Source organism: Staurois parvus, unplaced genomic scaffold, assembly GCF_062004578.1.
Source record: "Staurois parvus isolate SC_StPar_1 unplaced genomic scaffold, SC_StPar_1.0 ptg000233l, whole genome shotgun sequence".
In the NCBI taxonomy this organism is placed as follows: domain Eukaryota; kingdom Metazoa; phylum Chordata; class Amphibia; order Anura; family Ranidae; genus Staurois; species Staurois parvus.
In genome coordinates, this window is record NW_028318029.1 from 3340447 (window position 1) to 3362247 (window position 21801).

The following is a 21801-nucleotide window of genomic DNA, read 5'->3' on the forward strand; positions in this document are numbered from 1 at the left end:
TCTCATGTGTCAACAATCTGAATCAAATTGAGAAATTGACTACCTCCTTGTGTTCTTGGGGAAAGATAAAAAAAATGGTTTTATTGGTGAGAAAACTGCACTACATTGGAGCATAGTTCTCGTCTCCTATAGGACAATAGATAGAGTGGATCCACTTCTGCTTCTTTTTCTTCTAGTAAAGCCTGGATTTGTTAGCATCCATAATGTTGTGTCCCAGTCCACCTCTACTGCAGACTATGTGGGATTCTTGTCACCTTTTCCCCCCCATTTTCCTTAACCCCCCCACCCTTTTCTCCTTTATTATTTCCCACTCTTTAGTATGCCCTGTTTGCAAAACACACTCCATTGTTTGTTACATTTGACACGTCTTATTGATAAAATGAGGACCTAAAATGAGGTTTACAGTTCTCTCTGCCTTCACCCTCATTAATGGCAGCTTCGTGGACTGTGTGTATTAAGCTCAGATTTCAGTACTGTACATTGTGTCTGAATTATGTTCATGTGCAGACCTGTTGTATATTTCTTTTCTCATTGGCTCTGTATCTGAGAGTTCCCTTGCAATAAAGAGCATAAAAAATAGGATGATTGGCTAATTTCTGGCTGAAAGAACCATACAATCCTTCAAAATTTTTGTACACCTCTAAGAGTATATTGATATGTTAAAAAAAAAGTCTGGAGCTAGTTTCTGGGAACTTTTCATACATCATGCTTGAATAAATGCAAAATTCCTGTAAGGAATTATTGACAGACCTGCTCACATCATCATCACACTTATCATTCTTTTTATGTTTTTAAAAATAATTTGCTTTGTGATAGGGAGAAAAGATAGTACTTATGAAAACTACCCTAGCCATATTTTTTTAATTAAATGAAAGGTTAAATCCTAATGGTGACAATTTGCTTCCCTAAGACAAGTTTCAGGACTGCTCTGAGATCTATAGTATTATTGCGCTGTAATTTTGCTCCTAGGGATGCTGCAGTTCTACTCATTCACCATCATGGTAAGAGATTCTGTTAAGTAATTTAAGGTGAATGCACTAACCACTAGCAGAAGCAGTTGCTTGTGCCAAAGCTTCCAGCTGCTGGGTTGGCTAAAAACAGATTACTGTTCTCTTCTTATTGCTGGTTTCTTAGGCTCCTGAATCTGGAAGATCTTTCCTTTAGAGGGGCCCCAGATGCCTGCTCTGTGACTGCTCTTTCTTGGTGAAGGGGAGTATATTCAGTGCTGCCAGCACCTCCTCTTTGCGGGCCCTCTGCTGGATGATTCTTCTCACCTGGAAACAGATCTTCTTCCAGTGAATCTTCTACCACTTCCTGATGCTGCTGTTCACTGGGACTTTCTTCTCCCAAGGAACTTCCATGGCAGCAGTGTGTTGGAAGGTGTAGTTCTCCATCTAGCAAGTAGAGCCTTGCTGCTCAGGGATGGAGTGGAGACCTAGTGGGAAGGTGTTCCACTGCAGCTTCTTTAGGTGTCCGATTGGACAGCGACCTTCCGCTTCCATTTTGTTTGAGGGCAGTGCTAATAAATAGCAGTGCCCTACTAGCTTTGGCATGCATTTTGCGAGTGGTTGGTGTAGGGAGAGGAACCATGCCTGGCAGAGACATAGTACTAGAGACAGGGAAAGGTTCCAGTGTGAGGAGGGTCAATGTAGGGGAGTACCACTGGGTGCTGTAGTCAGCACCAATCTTCAGTACCACTGAAATTTGATCCAGGCCTGTTTTGAGCTGCCCATGGCTCTTCTAGAACATTCTGCCCTATTACCTGACCTGCCACAAGCCCCTCATGAGCTTCTGGTGTTACGGAGGGGAATAAAAACCTGCCACTTCCATGATCCCATGGAAGAGGGGAGCACAAAAAAAGGTATCCCCCTTTCACTTTCATTGTTGTTTGGCTTTTGCACCATTCACCTTCTGTAAGGCTCAGGTAATGTGAGTAGTATGTAAGTAATTACATATATTGATACGTTTCTATAGATAATGAGTGCATGTTTTGTCAACACTAAAGACATTTGAAAACGGACTTTGCATTTTCCATGGGGTCTATATTGCCTATATGCTTAGTTACCACACTCTTAGTGTAGTAGATGCCATGTACCAAAAATGTCAACTAAGCATACATCTTATTAAAGTGATATTACACCACAAACCAAAAACGCTATTTAATTCATTTTCAGAATTCAACGTTAACTTGCCCATTCTTTCACGTCTCCATGCTTTATTTTGCTATGAAATCACTCTGAAAGACACCCCCAGCATTTCTGGCTGTGGTCATCTTGAGTAAGGGTAGATGCGTCATGTAGCATTTACTTCCTGGAATCCATCTGCCCTTAGCTCAGGCATGCAGGTAGAAGGGTGTGCTTAGCTGAGAAAACCCTTTCTCTCCTCCTGAAGACTCCTGGCATGTATGGCATCATTTACCAAGGTCTGGAAACCAAGAAATAACTGAAGAAATACAAAAACAGTTTAAAACAAGTAAACATGATATACCTTCCCAGCTATTTACTAATGCTAGCAGCATACGGATTAGAAATAGTCAATGTTGGTTGGGACAGTGGCGTTCCACTTTAACTTTGTGCTCCAACAGAACTGAACTGCCCTAAAAAGGTTCTGGTTTTAGCAAGACAATAAACAATGTTGCTTGCAATTATTTTTGTAACTAACCCATATAATAAATACGTGTTAACCTCACAAAGCCAACCTGTTAATATTCATTATAGATGAGAACATTTTTATTGTAAGTGCTTTGTTCAAAATCTTAGCATCAACATCTTCTGATATGCTAAAATGTCAGACACGGCTGTGTTCTAGCCTCCCTTTACAGTGTACCAAAAATCTTATGATCCACATAGCATACACACCTGATGCTGCACAATATTGCCAGCAGCCACTGTAAACAATTGACATCTATCAGTGTTTCTGTGCTGTAGCCCATAGATTTCATTTCCTTGTCCTCCTTTGAACAACCCTTGGACTGTGCTCTCTGGACAGTGGAGGACATCCCTATGACACTCAAATATTTGAAAAAAGTAAGAGAAGGAGGGACTGACTGAGCATATTTAATAAGTAGCTAGTGCTGGGCCTCAGCCAAATGCTGGAACATTAAAAGAAAGAAGTACACCTGCAACTTCTTCCCACTCTCCGAAAGTCACAGCCTCCACTCCATCATCATCCTGTATCCTGCACGCCATGGGTATGTAACCCTGTCCTCTTACTACTAGTGTGATAGCAGCTGAAAAGACAGAAAAATGATGAATGCTAACTACTGAGCAGGGGCGGACTGACCATTCAAGCACTCGGCCACTGACAGAGGGCCCGGGGTTAGTAGGGGGCCCCATGAAATGCCCCTGGTACCTATTTCATAGGCTTTTTTGAGTGTGGGCAAGGACACAGGGGGCCCCATGAGTTGTCAGTCCGCCCCTGCTACTGAGTATATTGTACAGTAACTACAAGTGGAAACTGCTGTATTATACTGAAATCACATTTAATATTGGCTGGTAAAAATGAATTGTTGAGCATGGTTTTTGTTGCATTTTTTCTTATATTAAATCATGTTTTTAGGACCTGTGTTCTTGGACTTGTGTTGATTACATCAATTTGTCATCAGTTTGAGATCATTCAAAAGTCATTGACAGACGCAGTTGACCTTCTTCTGACTTGCATTTGACCTGCTTGATGCAGGCTTTGCTGTTCCATAGAAATGCAAAATGTAAAGGAATGCAAAACCCATCCAATGTGGAAAAAAGCCTGTTGACACAGGCTCTTACAATAACTATTAACAAGAATGATTTTGATACAGCATGCAATTATTCCTAAATATATAAATTTTAATTCTTTTGTCTAAAGATAGAATTATTAAATGGTACCTTAACTAATAGACAAACATACTTTTGAAACATGCTTTGAAGCAACTGATTTGCTGCAAGACTAGCGTCATGCACACAGGGCATTTTTGCAGCCACTTGTAGGGGCATCAGGCATTTAAATTTTTTTTTACTGCTTCCAAATGGCCCTCCATATTATCCTGTGTCCATGCACACATAGACTTTTAGAAGCGTTTAGTAGCAGCAGCGTTTACCACCAGGAAAAAAAAAACCCAAGCCCAGTGTGTCCAGGAGCAGCAATGTTTTGGCAGAAAAAACACTTAACACATGTAAACGCGCCTAAACGTGTGTTAACACTAGGTGCGTTTAGCGCTTGAAAAAAATTATTATTCTGGCCAATGAAATTAATTAATGCCCAAGCGCTTGAAGCTTGTAAATGTGCCTAAATGCTTGGAAAAGTGTTTGTCCTCATGCACACTGGACGTTTTTAAAGCTGCTGTTTTTAGCTTTTGACATTTTGTTTTTACAGCCAGTAAACCCCCCAGCATGTTATCCTATGTGTCCATGCACACAAAGTTTTTTGGCAGGTACGTTTTTTGGCTGGAAAAAAAACCCAGGACTAGTGGGTTTCTAGAGCTTTTTAGCTGTAAAAATGCTCTAACGCTGAAAAACGCAGTAAACCGCAGCAAAGCGGTGTTTTTTGACATTTTTTGACCCTCCCCCCCCCCAAAAAAAATTATTGTTTTTTTTGTAAAAAAAATCGCTAAATAACACAAACATGGAAAAACGCCGCTAAATGCAGCAAAACGCCACCAAACGCTAATGTAAAAACGCTAAAAAATGCTGAAAAACTCACTTTTTTATCGTGACTTTACACAGCTAACGTCAACCAGCGTTATCAAAACACCCCGTGTGCATGGAGCCTTAGACACTTTGACAAGTGTCAGACATTTTTCCTGCCAAAACGCTGTTGCCAAGAGGAAGAGCATTTTTAAAATGTCCTGTGTGAATGAGGCCTTAATGGGGAACTGAATAGAATTTATTAATTCCTTGGAGCAGAACATTTTTTTCTAGCTGTCTGGTATGATGGCGCTGGTGCATCATTTACAATGTCCAATTATCCTGGGATAGAAGAACACAGGGGGGTGGTGCCATTGTTAATGTTCATTACTCACTAGAAGCTAACCTGATATCAACCCTGGCCTTCTTGCTGGATATATGATGATCTCATGTACCGTATAAGGGTATTGCAGGAAACCCCCAGCTGACAAAAGAAATGTTGTTTCCCCCTTGAAAAGCCAGAAGCCCAGCATGCATATGTATGGGGTACTAAGCGAATGAACATGTCTCAAACTGCTGATAGCTGACTGCTCTAACATGTCTGATTGGCCTTACTCATGATAATAGTACAAGAAAAAAAACCCTTCTATCCCTGTAATCTTGGTGCACTAGGCACCAGTGGTTTTAAACCTCAGACATTGAAATATGAGCTAAGCATATCCCTCTATAGTGTATGCTTGCCTCAATCCAGAGTACTAAGCATCATTTCTGTCCACTGCCTTGTTCCTCTGTTATCTGCATGAGCCACTTCTGACAAGTTTTTCCTGACACCAAGAGATAAATGCTGACAGGGGAATGCACAGCCTGTGATTGACAACCTCAGCAGTGTTCCCATGTGCTGTGTGATGGGGTGTGTTTCCCTTCCCTCCAATCAGCTCTCAGAGCTCTCCTCACTGATGTAACTTCAGCTCCCCACCTCCTGCTTTTCAAAGCTGAGAGATCCTGTGTAAATTCTGCACTTTGAATGAATGTAGTGGAAAGACCGCTTTAGATAAACAGGTACAACTTATGTAGGAGGATTTGTTTCATCTTTGTCTATCACCTGAGGCCATTCACTTCACTGAGTATATGTAAAGATTTACAAACACTTTAAGGCATTTCCTTACCAGTATACGACTGCCTTGCCTCCAAACCACTTCCCCTGATGTTTGTGAGACTAAGCTGGAAACTGAATTATATGCAGAAATAATTATAGCATATTGAGCAAGCAAAGTCCGTAAGAATTTGACACCAAAGCATATGAAACATATAAAGATGCAGAAACCAAATGGTTGTATAAAATAAATGTAAATAGATCAATGAAAATAATTTATTGAAAACTATTTCATTTATAGCCCCATTATATTCTGCAGTGCTGTATTTCAGACAATTCATCTTAGCTCCTTCCTAAGCAGGAATTATGATGTCCCTTCCATACAGAAGCACACTACCATGCTGGGTGGGAGCCAATAAACTGACGTTCCATTTTTACAATGTGGTAGGAAACCACACAAGCACTGGGATATCATGGAGTCTATATGTATGGAGCTCCATTGAAACCAGCATCTAGTACTGCAAGACCACATTGCAGATCAAAAACACATCTTGCCTATGGTCCATTATTATCTTCATAAACTAGCACTGCAAAATTCCGACTATTACTGCGATTTATAGAACTGGGCTTTATTTCCATTAGTGACAGAGCAAAGATTAGATAAATAATGAGCAACTGAGCTTATAAACAATCTGCAATCTGCTTAAAATGTGTTTACTGCACATAATTGAAACTCAAAGTACATTTGATTAGAACTCTAAAAGATAACACATCTGTGATAGATATGGAGAGTGCAGGCAAAGTGCTCACTTATGAGTGCTATGATCTCCATCTTGTGAAACTGACCAGAGATAGCTGCTATGAATTTCATTTCCATGTAATGCAGCCAACAGCACTCAGCATTACACAACCTACAGTGCTCTTTTCATCCATCACTTCTCTAATCACATTTACATTTTTAGTTTAAGTGTTTTAGGGTTCATGTACACAGACATGCCATATATAGGCATTTTATATGCCGGGCATAAATTTCCCAGTGTTTCCTGTGCCCAGGGAGCCTCAAGTGCTGTGTACAGCCTTCCATACAAGTGAATAGGTGTATGTGGACGTACTCTTGTACACCCTTATGCTTTGCATCAGCTTTAACCTACATATGCACATCCAACATATTTCCCGAAACTTCCACATGGGATGCACATGCATGGGTAAATACTTATGCAAAGAAACATCGAGGTGTATACAAGATAATGGCCATCCATTTATTTGGCAGGCTATACATGGCACCTGCAGCTCCCTAAAAAAATTACAAATAATAGTTCCTAAAAATGTTATTGCACATTAATAATATTATTTACGTCTGGCTGATTTAAATGTATTTCCAAAAGAAAAGACTATTTCCTTTTATTAACTCACCTCATCTATCTCTTGGTGATGTTGTATCACGTTTTTGAGTTTGCATTTGTTCTGGTAAAAATATGCTTCTGTTTTGTCAGCCTCTGATATAGCTATGGATTAAACACAAAAAGGAGCTTTTTTTTTTACCTTTTTTATAAATCAGATTTTGTTTGTTGTCAAACAAGATACAGAGAAGGAAAGATACAATACCATATAGTTCACGATCAGTCAAAGCAGATCAGTAATTATACTTGGATATGCAGTCCATAAAATATATTTGTTCAATGAGAGTAGATGAAGAATGATTTAATGAAGTTAGAACCATGAACAGTCATTTAACTAGTCACATGTCTATAGAGATTGAGTAATCTAGCCAGCGGGACCATTTACAGTCCATTTTTGCATGGTGTTTTGCAGATAGTGTGTTTTTCATATGCTACACACTTATTTAGGTCTTGTTACCATTCTGTAGTGGGGGTGAGTGCTCTACAAACTGCTAGAGATTCATATTCATGGAAGAATCACAATTCCCCAAGGATACAGGTAACAAGGTCTGCCTCCATTAGGGTACCCATTACACTGGGTTGTAATAATTTCTGCCCAGTATTTTTTAAACTTGGGGCACCACCCTAGGAGGTGTATCAGATCTCCTTGAAGCCAACTACATTTCCTGCAGCAGGAGACAAAGCCCAAGTCTGTACAGCGGCTGTTTTTGGCTTTTGATGTTTTTTTCTACAGCTGGTAAACCCCCCAGCATGTTATCCTATGTGTCCATGCACACATAGACTGTAATCAACGTTTTTTGTCTGGAAAAAAAAACAGGACTAGTGGGTTTCTAGAGGAGTTTTTTTATCTGTAAAAATGCTCTAACGCTGAAAAATGAGGCAAAATGCCACAAAGCAGTGTTTTTTTACTTTTTTGACCCAAAAAAGTTTTTTTGGTTAAAAAAATGCTAAAAACTGCAAATGCAGAAAAATGCCTCTAAAAGCGTCAAAACACCGCTAAACGGTAATGCAAAAACGCTTAAAAAAGCTGAAAAACTCACATTTTTAATGTGACATTTCACAGCTAATGTTACCAGCATTATCAAAACATCCAGTGTGCATGAGGACTAAATGTGCCTAAATGCTTGTAAAAGTGTTAGTCCTCATGCACACGGGACGTTTTTACAGCTGCTGTTTTTGGCTTTTGATGTTTTTTTCTACCAGTATGTTATCCTATGTGTCCATGTACAAATAGACTGTAATCAACGTTTTTGTCAGGAAAAAAAACCCAGGACTAATGGGTTTCTAGAGGACCTTTTTAGCTGTAAAAACGCTCTAACACTGAAAAATGCGGTAAAACGCCACAAAACAGCATTTTTGGTAAAAAAAAATTATGCTAAAAAATGCAAGTGCGGAAAAACGCTGCTAAAGGCGGCTAAACACTAATACAAAAAGCAAAATAAAAACGGAAAACTCACATTTTTAAAATGACTTTACACAGCTAACGTTACCAGCATTATCAAAACACCCCGTGTGCATGGAGCCTCAGACACTTTGACAAGTGTCAGACATTTTTCCTGTCAAAACGCTGCTGCCAAGAGGAGGAGCATTTTTAAAATGTCCTGTGTGAATGAGGCCTTAATGGGGAACTGAATATAAATTATTAATTCCTTGGAGCAGAAATTTTTTTTTAGCTGTCTGGTATGATGACGCTGGTGCTTCATTTACAATGTCCAATTATCCTGATATAGAAGAACACAGGGGGTGGTGCCATTGTTAGTGTTCATTACTCACTAGAAGCTAACCTGATATCAACCCTGGCCTTCTTGCTGGATATATGGTGATCTCATATACCGTATAAGGGTATTGCAGGAAACCCTCAGCCAGGGGCGGACTGACAACTCATGGGGCCCCCGGGCAATAGGGGATCATGGGGCCCCTGTGTCCTTGACCAAACTCAAAAAAGCCTATGAAAAAGGTACCAGGGGCATCTCATGGGGCCCCCTACTGACCCTGGGCCCTCGGGCAGTGCCGAGTTTCCAAATGGTCAGTCCGCACCTGCCCCCAGCTGACAAAAGAAATGTTAAATTAATTTAATTTCCGTGTAATGCAGCCAACAGCACTCAGCATTACACAATCTACAGTGCTCTTTTCATCCATCACTTCTCTAATTACATTTACATTTTTAGTTTAAGTGTTTACTGTCCACATTCCACGTTTTCAGGTACATAGTTACATAGTTAGCCTGGCTGAAAAAAGACAAATGTCCATCCAGTTCAACCATAGAAAAAAGTTATAATCCTACACCTACAGCTGATCCAAAGGAAAGCAAAAAACCCAGCAAAGCTTGGTCCAATTTGTTCCAGCAGGAGAAATCATCAATCGGCAATCAGATATTCCCTGGATCAACTTTACCTATAAATGTTAGTATCCAGTTATATTCTGTGTATCTAAGAAAGAATCCAGGCCTTTTTTAACCACCTCCCGCCCGTCATATAGTAATATGACGGACACAAGGTGGTTCTCTCCTTCTGGGAGGATGTCATATGACGTCCTACCATTCTCACCGCGCATGCGTGGCTCATGGAGCGTGCAACGCGACGATTGCCGGTGCGCTGTGTCCCTCGAACACAGCGGATCACCGATCACGGAAAGAGCTGAAGATCTCGGCTCGGTCATGTGATCAGCTGTGTCCAAACACAGCTGATCACATGTAAACAGGGAAATGCCGGTTATCGGCATTTCTCTCCACAAGAGCTGTCACTCTGATAGCTTGTGAGGAGAGGAGAGCTGGTAATCGGCTTCCACAGAGGGGACATGTACACTGATCATCAGAGCGCTGATGATCAGTGTGCCCTGACGATCAGTGTAGCCCCAGCAGCGCCACCTGTCAGTGTCCATCAGTGCCCTTGTCAGTGCTCATCAGTGCCTCGTGCCAGTGCCACATCAATGCCACATATCAGTGCCTACCAGTGCACATCAATGCGACATATCAGTGCCCATCTGAGCTGCCTTTCAGTGTCACCCATCAGTGCCAGTCAGGGCCACCTATCAATGCCAATCAGTGCCACCTATCAGTGCTGCCTATCAGTGTGCATCAGTGCCACCTAACAGTGCCAGTCAGTGCCGCCTAACAGTGCCAGTCAGTGCCACCTATCAGTGCCAGTCAGTGGTGCCTATCAGTGCTGCCTATCAGTGCCATATATCAGTGCCATGTATCAGTGCTGCCTTTCAGTGCCCATCAGTGATGCCTGCCAATGCCCATCAGTGCCACCTACCAGTGCCCATCAGTGCCACCTATCAGTGCCCATCAGTGCCACCTATCAGTGTCCATCAGTGCAGCCTATCAGTGCCCATCACTGCAGCCTCATTAACACATATCAGTGATGGAGAAAAATCCCTTATTTACAAAATTTTATAACAAAAACTAAGAAAAACTTTTTTTTCAAACTTTTCTGTGGTTTTTGGTTTGTTTTAAAAAAAAGAAAAAACCCAGAGGTGATTAAATACCACCAAAATTAAGCTCTATCTGTCACAAAAAAATGATAAAAATTTCATATGGGTACAGTGTTGCGTGACCGCGCAATTTTCATTCAAAGTGCGACAGCGCTGAAAGCTGGAAATTGGCCTGGGCAGGAAGGGGGTATAAATGCCCTGTAGGCTAGTGGTTAAAGCAATCCACTGAGCTTGCCAGAACTAACTCTTGAGGGAGTCTATTCCACATTTTTACAGCTCTTACTGTGAAGAAACCTTTCCGTGTTTGAAAATTAAATTTCTTTTCCTCCAAATGTAAAGAGTACCCCCTTGTCCTCTGTGATGACCTCAGGGTGAAGAGCTCCACACCGAGTTCACTATATGAACCACTGATGTATTTATACATGTTGATCATATCCCCCCTTCATCTCCTCCTCTCAAGAGAGAATACATTCAGTTCCTCTAATCTTTCCTCATAGCTGAGCTCCTCCATGCCTCTTATCAGTTTGGTTGCCCTTCTCTGTTCTTTCTCCAGTTCCCCAATGTTCTTTTTGTGAATTGTTGCCCAAAACTGAACTGCATATTCCAGATGAGGTCTTACTAATGATTTGTACAGGGGTAAAATGATATCTCTCTCTCTGGAGTCTATACCTCTTTTAATACAAGAGAGGATTTTGCTCACTTTAGAAACCGCAGCTTGGCATTGCATGCCATTATTAAGCTTGTGATCTACCAGAACTCCCAGATCCTTCTCCACCATTGATTCCCCCAGTTGTACCCCCCCCAGTATGTATGATGCATGCATATTCTTAACCCCAAGTGCATCACCTTACATTTATCTACATTAAACCTCATTTGCCACATAGTTGCCCAATTAAACAGTGCATTGAGGTCAGCTTGTAAATTGAAGACATCCTGTAATGACGTTATTCCACGGCACAGCTTGGTGTCATCTGCAAAGACTGAAATGGGATTTTTAATCCCAGACCCTATATCATATATAAATATATTAAAAAGTAAGGGTCCCAACACTGAACCTTGGGGTACACCACTGATGACCCCAGACCATTCAGAGTATGAATCATTAACCACTACTCTCTGAATACGATCTTTTAGCCAGTTTTCTATCCATTTACATACAGATTTTTCCAAGCCTGTAGACTTTACCTTACACATTAGCCATGTGTGGGGAACTGTGTCAAACGCTTTTGCAAAATCCAAGTATAACACATCCACCGCCATCCCTCTGTCCAAGGTTTTGCTCACCTCCTCATAAAAAGAAATCAGATTTGTTTGACAACTTCTGTCTTTCATGAATCCATGCTATCTGTTGCTTAAAATATTTTTTTCCAGCAAGAACTCATCTATGTGGTCTTTTATTAAACTCTCCAGTATCTTCCCAACTATAGAAGTTAAACTAACAGGTCTATTATTACTTGGTAAAGATTTTGACCCCTTTTTAACCACTTGCCTACCTAAGGATTTACCCCCCTTCCTGACCAGGCCATTCTTTGTGTTACTGTGCTGTGTTACTTTAACTGACAATTGCGCGGTCATGCAACACTGCACCCAAATTAAATTTACGTCCTTATTTCCCCATGAATTGAGCTTTCTTTCAGTGGTATTTTATTGCCTGTGTGGTTTTTTTTTGTGCGTTAAAAAAAAAGACCAACAATTTTGAGAAAAATTTTTTTTTTGACTTTTTGCTATTAAACATGTCCAGTAAAAAAATTTTAAAAATCAAATTTCGTCATAAGTTTATACCAAAATGTATTCTGCTACATGTTTTTGCTAAAAAAACTTCCCAATACGTGTAAATTTATTGGTCTAAGTGAAAGTTATAGCATTTACAAATGGCGGTATAGATACTGGAATTTTTTTTAAGTAATGCTGGCGATCAGCGACTTATAGCGGGACTGCGGCAGGCATTCTGACACTGGGGGGCCACTGACTTGTTGTCGCTGACATCCCCAGAGACACCAATAGAGTGATCAGTGCTAAAAAAAAAAGCACTGATCACTGTACTAATGGCACTGGGCAGGAAGGGGTTAAAATGAGGGGTGATCAAAGGGTTAATTGTGTGCAGGGAGTGTTTTACCTAGGGGGCGGTGTGTTGGTGCTTCACTGTAAGCACACTGCTCTGGATGGCTGTGCTGTGCACAGCCATCCATAGCAGTTTGCCCAAGCTGACAGGGAGGAGGACTGTTAGTAAACAAATCAATCCTCCTGCCCATTGGAGATGCTCGGTAATCACTAAGTGCCCGCGGGTAATCACCGGCTGGGACCCGGTGATTGACAGCCGTGAATGGTGATGCGAGAAGGGCTCGTGCGCGACTCGCGTGCACCCCCCACCCGGAAACACGAAATCACCTATATATTCATGATTTTGTGCACCCCTGCCGCCCTGTAGCAGTATATCTGCTATAGGGCGGTCAAGAAGCGGTTAAATATAGGCACCACATTGGCTTTACGCCAATCCAGTGGTACTATGCCAGGCATTAAAGAGTCCCAAAAAGTTACAAACAATGGCTTTGAAATGACAGAGCTCAATTCTTTAAGGACCCGTGGGTGTTCATGGTCCATGGGCCATCCGGTCCAGGTGCTTTATTCACCTTTATTCTGTCTAAATATTTTTGGATCATATCAATTGTGAACCAATGTGGATCATCTGGAGCTGTGTCAATACCATGCCCATTATGGACAAGAGCTCCCCCATGCTTCTTTGTATACACAGAGCTGAAGAAAGTATTTAATATATTTGCCTTCTCTTTGTCCCCAGTCACTTACTCTAGATTAATTTGTAAAGGGCCTACATGCTCGGAACAGATCTTTTTACTTTTAATATATTTGAAGAATTTTTTGGGGTTTGTCTGCTATCTTTTGCAATCTGTCGTTCGTTTTCAATTTTTGTGGCCTTTATTTCCTTTTTTGCATATTCTGTTATATTCTGTCTAATGTTTAAACGATGATAGCGTTCCTTCATTTTTATATTTAATAAAAGCTCTTTTCTTATTATTCATGGATTTTTTAACTTTGGCTGTTGCCCAAGGGAATATATTTTGCAATGTGTTCACATACAGTCTTTTTGAAGAACTCCCATTTCTGTGTTGTGTTCATCGATGCCAATACTCCCATTTTTGTGTTGTGTTCATCGATGCCAATATTCCCTCCCAGTCTTGGAGAGAAGCTCTCAATCTTGGAAAATTAGCTCTCCTTAAAGTTGAGCGTTTTTATTTTTCCCGTATGTGCTTGATGATTACAGCTAACAATAAATGAAATCATGTTATGGTCACTGCTACCCAGATGTTCTTTTATATGGACATTTGTAATAAGCTCTGCATGGTATGAGATTACCAACTTCAGCAGAGCATCATTCCTTGTTCTGGCCTCTATGAACTTTACCATAAAATTGTCCTGTAGTAGGTTTATACATTTTTGCTGTTAACTGTTCCTGCAGTACCATTACTCCAGTCAATTTCCGGGTAGTTATAATCATTATCATCACTATCCCAGCCCTTGCAGCCCTTTCGATCTGTGCAAGGAGCTGAGTCTCCACCTCCTCATTAACACTGGGAGGCCTATAACAAACTCCAATGATTACCTTTGTAATTTCTGATAAAACCTTTCTGAAAAATCTTAGTAATGGCATCTCTGTTGTGAGGTTCTCTCATGGGGGATTTATGACAGCTGACATATCACTGAGAATCATTGAAATGATGCAACAGTTTAAAAGGCTGGCATAGCAGACTTCTCAGGATGCTTCGGACATACCAGCATGAAATGACGACTAACATGTTCTTTGGCCTGGCCAATACCAATGGATCAGTTCCCCATCCCCAGTTGTGGACTGCTTTTGAATTCTTTCAGGTGCCTGTAGTAACAGCATTTCTAGACAACATTACTTTAAGGGCTTACAACTGTCTCACAACATCAGACTTTACCACAGATTGGCAACCACTGGAAGTGAGCAGTATGGTGGAGTGCATCATCTACCCATTGGCTTTCACTATGGCAATTAAGGTTATTAACAGAGCCTCTAAATTGGTGAAGGAAGAAGAACATCTAATTTGGTCAGCGATTGCCACCAATGTGAGCTTATATGGATGATATCATAACTCTCTGCTTCTGTTCAACCTCCTCTAGGGATCCTTGGTATTGAAAACACACAGACACTAAAAAAAACCTGCCCCATCCTGAACATTTAATAGACTATGGCAAGTGGTTTTTCAACTGTGTATAATAAACAGTCCTTTTATAGGAGCTTTGCTATTTTTATTATTTATTAATTAGTGTGAATTTTGTATGATCTCTAGAGTCCACAAGGTAGGGTCCTTTTTAGTAGCCTCCACTTCCATGATGCTTAAGATCTGTATGTGAATGGAAAACTGACTCCATCAGAAGTTGTTAAGACTGCGAAGCCTGTTCTTCATTTCAGGGGAATAGTTAGCCAGGTTGAACATAGAAGAGCTTTTTTTGAGCTTGTCCCAAACGTTCCTCAGTGGCACAAGGTAACATCAGTGCAGAAGATACAGCTTGTGGTGGAGGAGGTGAGAAGACAGGGGCAGAGAGAGCAACAAGCCAATGTTTTTTTTTTTAATGGACATGCAGGACCAATAGTTTAGCTGGAAAATGGAGTTGGTAAGACATCTGGGAGATGGTTGGATTGTGGATAAATGTTTTCATTAGAGCCACTTATGACTTCCTACCCACACCCTAAAAAACAAATGCAGTGGTTGGGAGAAGATTCTGCTTGATCTCTCTGTCAAGCACTTGCATTTCTAAGGCCCATTTTACAGGATGTTTTGTGGGCCTCACCCAAGGGTGTTACATTTGGGGATATAACCAGCATTCATTCACTTTGGAATAGAGGCAAACCGCCAGAAATATTCTCTCAAATTTATAGACAAGGAATGTCCATATTACATGATGTGCACAGAAAGACCAACCTCCAGAGCATCAAATAAGATCAAAGCATATATGCATCCAGCACATCAGTCTGGATTTGAAAATGGATGTGTTTTTCCTCCAGACATTGTGGCTACAACTCTCCGCCCAAACATGGTCCTGTGGTCCACAACAACCAAACTGGTCTACATTGTGGAATTCACAGTACCATGGGAAGATGGTTTCAAATGTCATCCAAATCTCAGGTTTTTATTGATGTCTTCTCCCATTGTTCAGTAGATTTAACGTCTATGGCCATATGGTCATATGATGTAAAAGTATGTAAGGGAAAGGTTTTTGGTGGGGACACAAAACATTAATAAAAATGGGGGGGGGGGGCGGATAAAAGTGTTAACCTGTCTCTTTGCATTTGTTTTAGCAGATTTTCCCTCACTTTCTGAGGTGTCATAGGGGAAACCTTTGCAGCATGTATGCAGACAGCAATAAAAACCTGTTAGAGCACTAACCCTTCCCCAGTCCCCCTACCCCACCTTTCCCCTTAAAATAGCCAAGGCTTTTATAATGTACTCTTATTAATGACAAAAAGTATGACTAGTGATAGTCATATTCATAATCTAGAAATAGTTATTTTTGTGCTCCTTCACTTATTTACAACAAATACTTAATGGAAGAGAATGTTCACTTATTTAGCTTTCTATAACCAATCTTCTTTTTTCTACACAGGGTGGGGTGAAAAATCAGTGGTAAGTGCTTTTTGTGTAACATATTTAGAATGCGTTCTAGATTAAAAATGACCAATCACAAACTTTTTTCAGATTGCTTCATTTAGGGCAGAAACACAGGTGTGTTGTAGTAACGTACACGCCAATGCAACTGTATTGCACATTTTACATGGCACTCCAATGTGCTAAGGCAATGCAGCTCTGATGCACATGCATTGCAGTGCACCACAATGCAAAGTAATGTACTACTGTGTTGGAAAAATGACTGCATGTCCTTTTTTTGGTCTGTTCTCGTGCCCTTGATGAGGCGCATGTGCGTCATCACAACTGACAGGAAGACAACTGACATAAATTCAGTTTACTGAACTTGTAAACTGTTTTAATAAATATTAGTTAATGTTAGATTGTAAAGGCAAAATGTGTTGTATTTTATCATTAATAATGGGGGTCTGAAATACTGATCATCTGACACTTTATTGTTCATCAACATTTACAAAATAACTTTATTATTATATTCTGACTATTAACACTGAAATAACCTTTTGAAGATGTTATTACAGTATAGATAAGCTTTCTCTCTTTTTCTCCAGCCGGGTTGCTTTGGCTATCCACTAAGTATCTTCTTTATTGTTGTCAATGAATTCTGTGAACGATTCTCCTACTATGGAATGCGAGGTATGTTATTTTATATCAGCAGATGGATTTACTCTTTCATATTTATTTTGCATTGTATGTATGTTAGCTTGAGAACTCTGGAAAACAGCAGAGGCTAAGAAGTTTAAAAGAAGTTATTTAGCAGTGCATTGTTTTTCTCAGAAAAATATGTATGTTATCAGAATGGATCAAACGGATTCAATAAATTAAACCAAGTCACAATGGCAGATCTTGGGGTGACAGGTGTCCACATATTTAACAGGAAACTATACTGAGACCATTCAGGACAAAGTAATAAATACTGTATACATAATGTACACCCTACAACCTTCTGAGATTAGAAAGAGGGTCAGCTTTTAGCATAAAGTATGTAGGCAAAAGGTCAAGCCCCCAGACATGTGGCTCATGAATAATGAATATACAAATATGACTGATTATACCCACAATTGCATTAATCACCTCTAGATTTCCTTTATACTGGTTTTTATAGTTAGCAATTATAAAGAGTTTTAATGAAAAGTTTTGCATGGGGAGGTAAGCCTAATAAACTGTTCTTCCCCAGTGCTTATACTTGACTTCTGCTGGCTACTTCACCAACCTATTTCCCATATGGTATTAAAGTGAAATACCTGGTATTTTTGGGTATGGGGGAGCATATGACTCTTTCCTCTCCTCTCTTGATGTGGCATTGGGTACCTGATAAACCAAAGATCAGGGATACACATATTAGCTGCACTATTCTCAGACTTTATTGTACACTTCTCATTAAAAACAAAACATCACATAGTGGGGTACAGCGGAACAAGGCAAGATCGACGTGTTTCACACTCTGACCGTGCTTAGTCATAACCTGAGAAACCAGTTACTAGGTCCTATCTCATACAAAGCTGTTTGATGGCTGGTAAGGTAAATATATAGAGTGGGGACAGCGGGCTTTTATATGATCTGACACTTTGACAAAAAGTACAGGTTCCCTTTAAGGATAGTTAGGTAACGTCAATAAAATGTGCAGTTAATATTGAAATAGTGTGCTCACTTAAATTATATCCTTTTTGCAGCGGTGTTGGTACTTTATTTTAAATACTTTCTACAATGGGACAATAACCTCGCCACTGTGGTTTATCATACCTTTGTTGCTGTGTGCTACCTGACCCCCATTCTTGGTGCTATCGTTGCTGATTCTTGGTTGGGAAAATTCAAGTAAGTGCTTATGTAATGACATGAATGTTCACAATTCACTATTTTTATTATACCTAAATGGATTAGTTATATTTTGAAACTTTATTTTCCTATTAGAAAAACAGTATGTTAAGCCCTCATTTCATAGTTTATGAATCTATTACTGCACAAATATTAAACAGATGATAATATATGAACCTTTGCATTTATGGATATCTTTTCTTTATATATAGGACCATCATCTACCTGTCCATTGTTTACACTGTAGGGCAGATTGTTATGTCTGTAAGTGCCATTCATGATATAACTGATGGAAACAGAGATGGAACCCCAGACAACCTAAGTATTCATGTGTAAGTTATTTGACCATACCAACATATGAGGCTTGATATTATTGCTAGTCATGTCACTATGTGCTTTTTAAAATATTTAACCTTTTTCTTTGGTACTAAAAGGAATATTATTTTCAGTTTGTTGAGGAACAGTGCAGCCAGTGGCTTAGTTTATATAGGCTGTGATGCCATTAGGAGAAATAGATAACAAAATAATGACAATGTTACTTGTAGTGACTCACTTCATATGGTGACATAATGATTTCAGATACTTTAAGGTTTCATTTACACTTTCAGAATATATGTGCAACTTTTGTGGGATGTGGAAGCATTTTGAAGGAAGAGGGTTCTTTTTACCTCAGTTTTTCATATTCAAATATTTTATTGAGAAGCACAAAAGCCATCACATGCAAAGTACTGTCTATTACTAGTAAGAATTGGCTCCACACAGGGAGAAATACAGGAATAAACTTTGTTAACAGGTAGGATCAAACAGTAATCCCAACACAGGGGGCTGATCGATAGATGGATAGTAACAATCTGACAGATGATGGCACACAGCAAAATATTGCACAATTTAAATATAAAAGAAGCTAGAAAGCTGGATGGTCCACCCCAGCCATGGCCCATATATCTTTTCCAGGAACAATCATCAGTATTCCTGGGGACCAGGCAATGTTGGCGAAATATGCATCAAAGTTCAAGTCAATAAAAGGGGGTGATAGAAAGATGGTAGGAATAAAATAGAAGGAGGGGATTGTTAAGGGAAATGAATGGTTTTGAGGGTCGAACCGGCAACGGTTCCAAGAACGCAATCAAAAGGGAAAAGTGTAGAGTCAATTAAGGCTCTGTAAAGGAGGCGTCAAAATCAGGAGGTAAAATGTCGTCAATCCAAGGTTGCCAAATTTTAGTGTACCGTTCCACCCTGTCCTGAAGCTTTGCCTCAATCTTGGCATGTATCATGTATCATCTGACTGACACGATTCTTTGTAGCCATTATGCATCTTCCAGGCTTTAACTATATTCTGTTTCACAGCAGTTGTGATAAAAAAAGAGGAAATGACATTGGTTTCTGAACAGCTTCTGAACAGCTTCTGAACATTTAACAGGGCTATTTGTGGATTTTGTGGATTAGGTGAAATGGGCTTAGCAAATAATGAAGAACGAATTGAGAATATTTCTTCTAAATAGGACTGTACAGTAGAGTAAGTCCACCATGTGTGTATACTGTATATGTATTAGGCTCCCCTGATCCCTGAAAACAGGTGGGTGAATAGCCTGGGGCACACTTTGCTGTCCTGTGTGAAAGTAAATACCATCTTAATAAAACTTTATAGGAGGTCTCCAGGGTAGCCACATTAGGAGAGGCCTTGGGAGTTGTTTGCCAAATGTCCAACCAGTCCTCATGAGAAAGGTCCAGGGCTAAGTCTGTGGTCCATTTCACGACATATGCTGGGGTGGATATAGGGGTTGTGTACAGTTTAGATATAACTTCATTTGTGTGTTGGTCAGATGCGCAAAAATGTTAGTATACAGACATTTTACCTCAGTTTTTACTTATTCCTCTACTTCAGTTTCTGTACATGTTTTTAACATCAGATTACTTTTTATATGTGCTTGCAGAAGTTTATGTCAGGTAAATCACTTACAGCAAAATAAAGCCAGAAAAATACACATACTTTGTAAACTGCAGGAAAAGGTTGTTAACCACGTGAATTGCACTATTCATTTATATTAGACGTATTTTGGTACACTGCACTTTACCAAAGCTACATGCTGCTAGAGTTAGTTTGGCCTATAGTAGAAGAAAGTGAACTTTCCAAGCTCCATGTCCAGATTTCACAATCAAAGGCAATGAGCGATAAATTAAAAGAGCATAAGAATATTAAAATCAGAAGAATATTCAATCAGACATCTAATAGGCATTGCTAACCACTGTGCCTTTTATTTGATACAGCCAAACATTGTTTTATCAGGATAGTCTTCTAATGTTTTATTTTTTTATTATTATTATTTTAAGGCAGGACAAGTTTGGCCATGTATTGTCTTACAAACATAATAGGCCACACAGTACTGGGATAAATTTACCATGCATGAAAGTATGTTCTATTCTATGTACTTTACCAGAGCAGTAAAATATTACACAATGGATGTGGTATTTAGACAAGGAACTTTATGAGCGTATTGTTTAACAGATCTAAAGAATTACATTTTTTTTATTTCTGTAGTGCATTATCAATGATTGGCCTCATCCTGATTGCTTTTGGCACCGGAGGGATTAAGCCTTGTGTAGCAGCCTTTGGAGGAGACCAGTTTGAGGAACACCAAGTATGAGAACACCACTGAAAAAAATAATTTTAATTCCTTCTGTACATTATAAATCAATTCGAACCCTGTATTCATGTTTTCATGGGATTATACAAATATTGTAAATGGCTGAAAGGCAGAAATTATTGGGGTTAAAAAGAGGCACACTGGTGTTATCCTGACTGTAGTACTTTTGATATGTACATCTAGTATGATCTAGATGTACATGGCCATAGGTCATTTTTTTTTCCTGGTCGGAGTTGAGTCTTGGGCACCCAGCGGAGCACAATTGGGCAGTATACTTCACGTGCCATAGCAAGTTGTAGCTATGACAAAAATGTGCTAACAGTGTGAGGGGCTTAAAACTTGAGCCTACTCACTGAGTACTAAGTAACATATTGTATGCTACAGTTCTTGTACCGAAACAACACATAAGAGGTAGACAGCAGTGTTAGGAAAGCAACAAAGTTTCCCTTGCAAATCTGACTTACCTACTCTTGAATGATCCATCCATGTGGGCTATTTCTTCTCTCTCTGTGGCCTCCCAATAGCTCTCTCTGCCTGCCACATGTCCTGCCAATTACCTCCAGTGTCTCACACTGCCTCCTGCCTCCCATGACTTAAAGGAGCCATCAGCCAGGATGCTTTGAGGGGGGTGGGGTTTAGACCCCCATATTCCCATCCTTACCCTACCTTATCTACTCCTCTGTAAATGTAACAAAAGCAAATAGCTGGTCATTGCTTCCATTTAATAGCAACTTTGTCACCTCCATAGCTTATGGTACTTGATATAGTCAGGGTGTAAGGGATGGATTTTCCATTGAGCGCATAGGGCTGCAAGGGAGGTAGAAATGATGTGAACTAGTAAAGAGATCCTTTAGACCCCTTTTATGTGCAGTTCAGGGAAACTATGCCATGGGAATAAATTAAGTTTCACTATTAATTTATGTTTGTCCCTTTGAGATCAGTGAAATCTTATTCTTTCATTCCCTAGACATAGTCTGAGCCTCTCTGCCACTGTTATGGTGAAAGAACGCCATCTCAATGATATGCTGGGTGAAGCCCACAAAGCTTTTTCCCCTTTTCTGAGTGGCTTCACAACAGTTCTCCTTATTTGTCTTTGGGGGTGGGGAGACAGATCACTTGTATAGTCTG

The 21801-nt window shown here is 40.0% G+C and overlaps 1 protein-coding gene across 1 annotated transcript in view; it reads left to right on the forward strand.

Moving 5' to 3' along the window:
- The first annotated feature begins 2948 nt into the window (after window positions 1–2948).
- SLC15A1 (solute carrier family 15 member 1) overlaps window positions 2949–21801 on the forward strand; it is an 82032-nt gene continuing 63179 nt past the window's right edge. Inside the window, exons 1-6 of the mRNA XM_089679973.1 lie at window positions 2949–3190; window positions 16176–16195; window positions 16765–16849; window positions 17887–18028; window positions 18241–18360; window positions 20568–20667. Coding sequence (XP_089536099.1) covers window positions 3187–3190; window positions 16176–16195; window positions 16765–16849; window positions 17887–18028; window positions 18241–18360; window positions 20568–20667 — 471 coding nt within the window. The 5' untranslated portion in view covers window positions 2949–3186. The remainder of the gene's footprint in view (window positions 3191–16175; window positions 16196–16764; window positions 16850–17886; window positions 18029–18240; window positions 18361–20567; window positions 20668–21801) is intronic.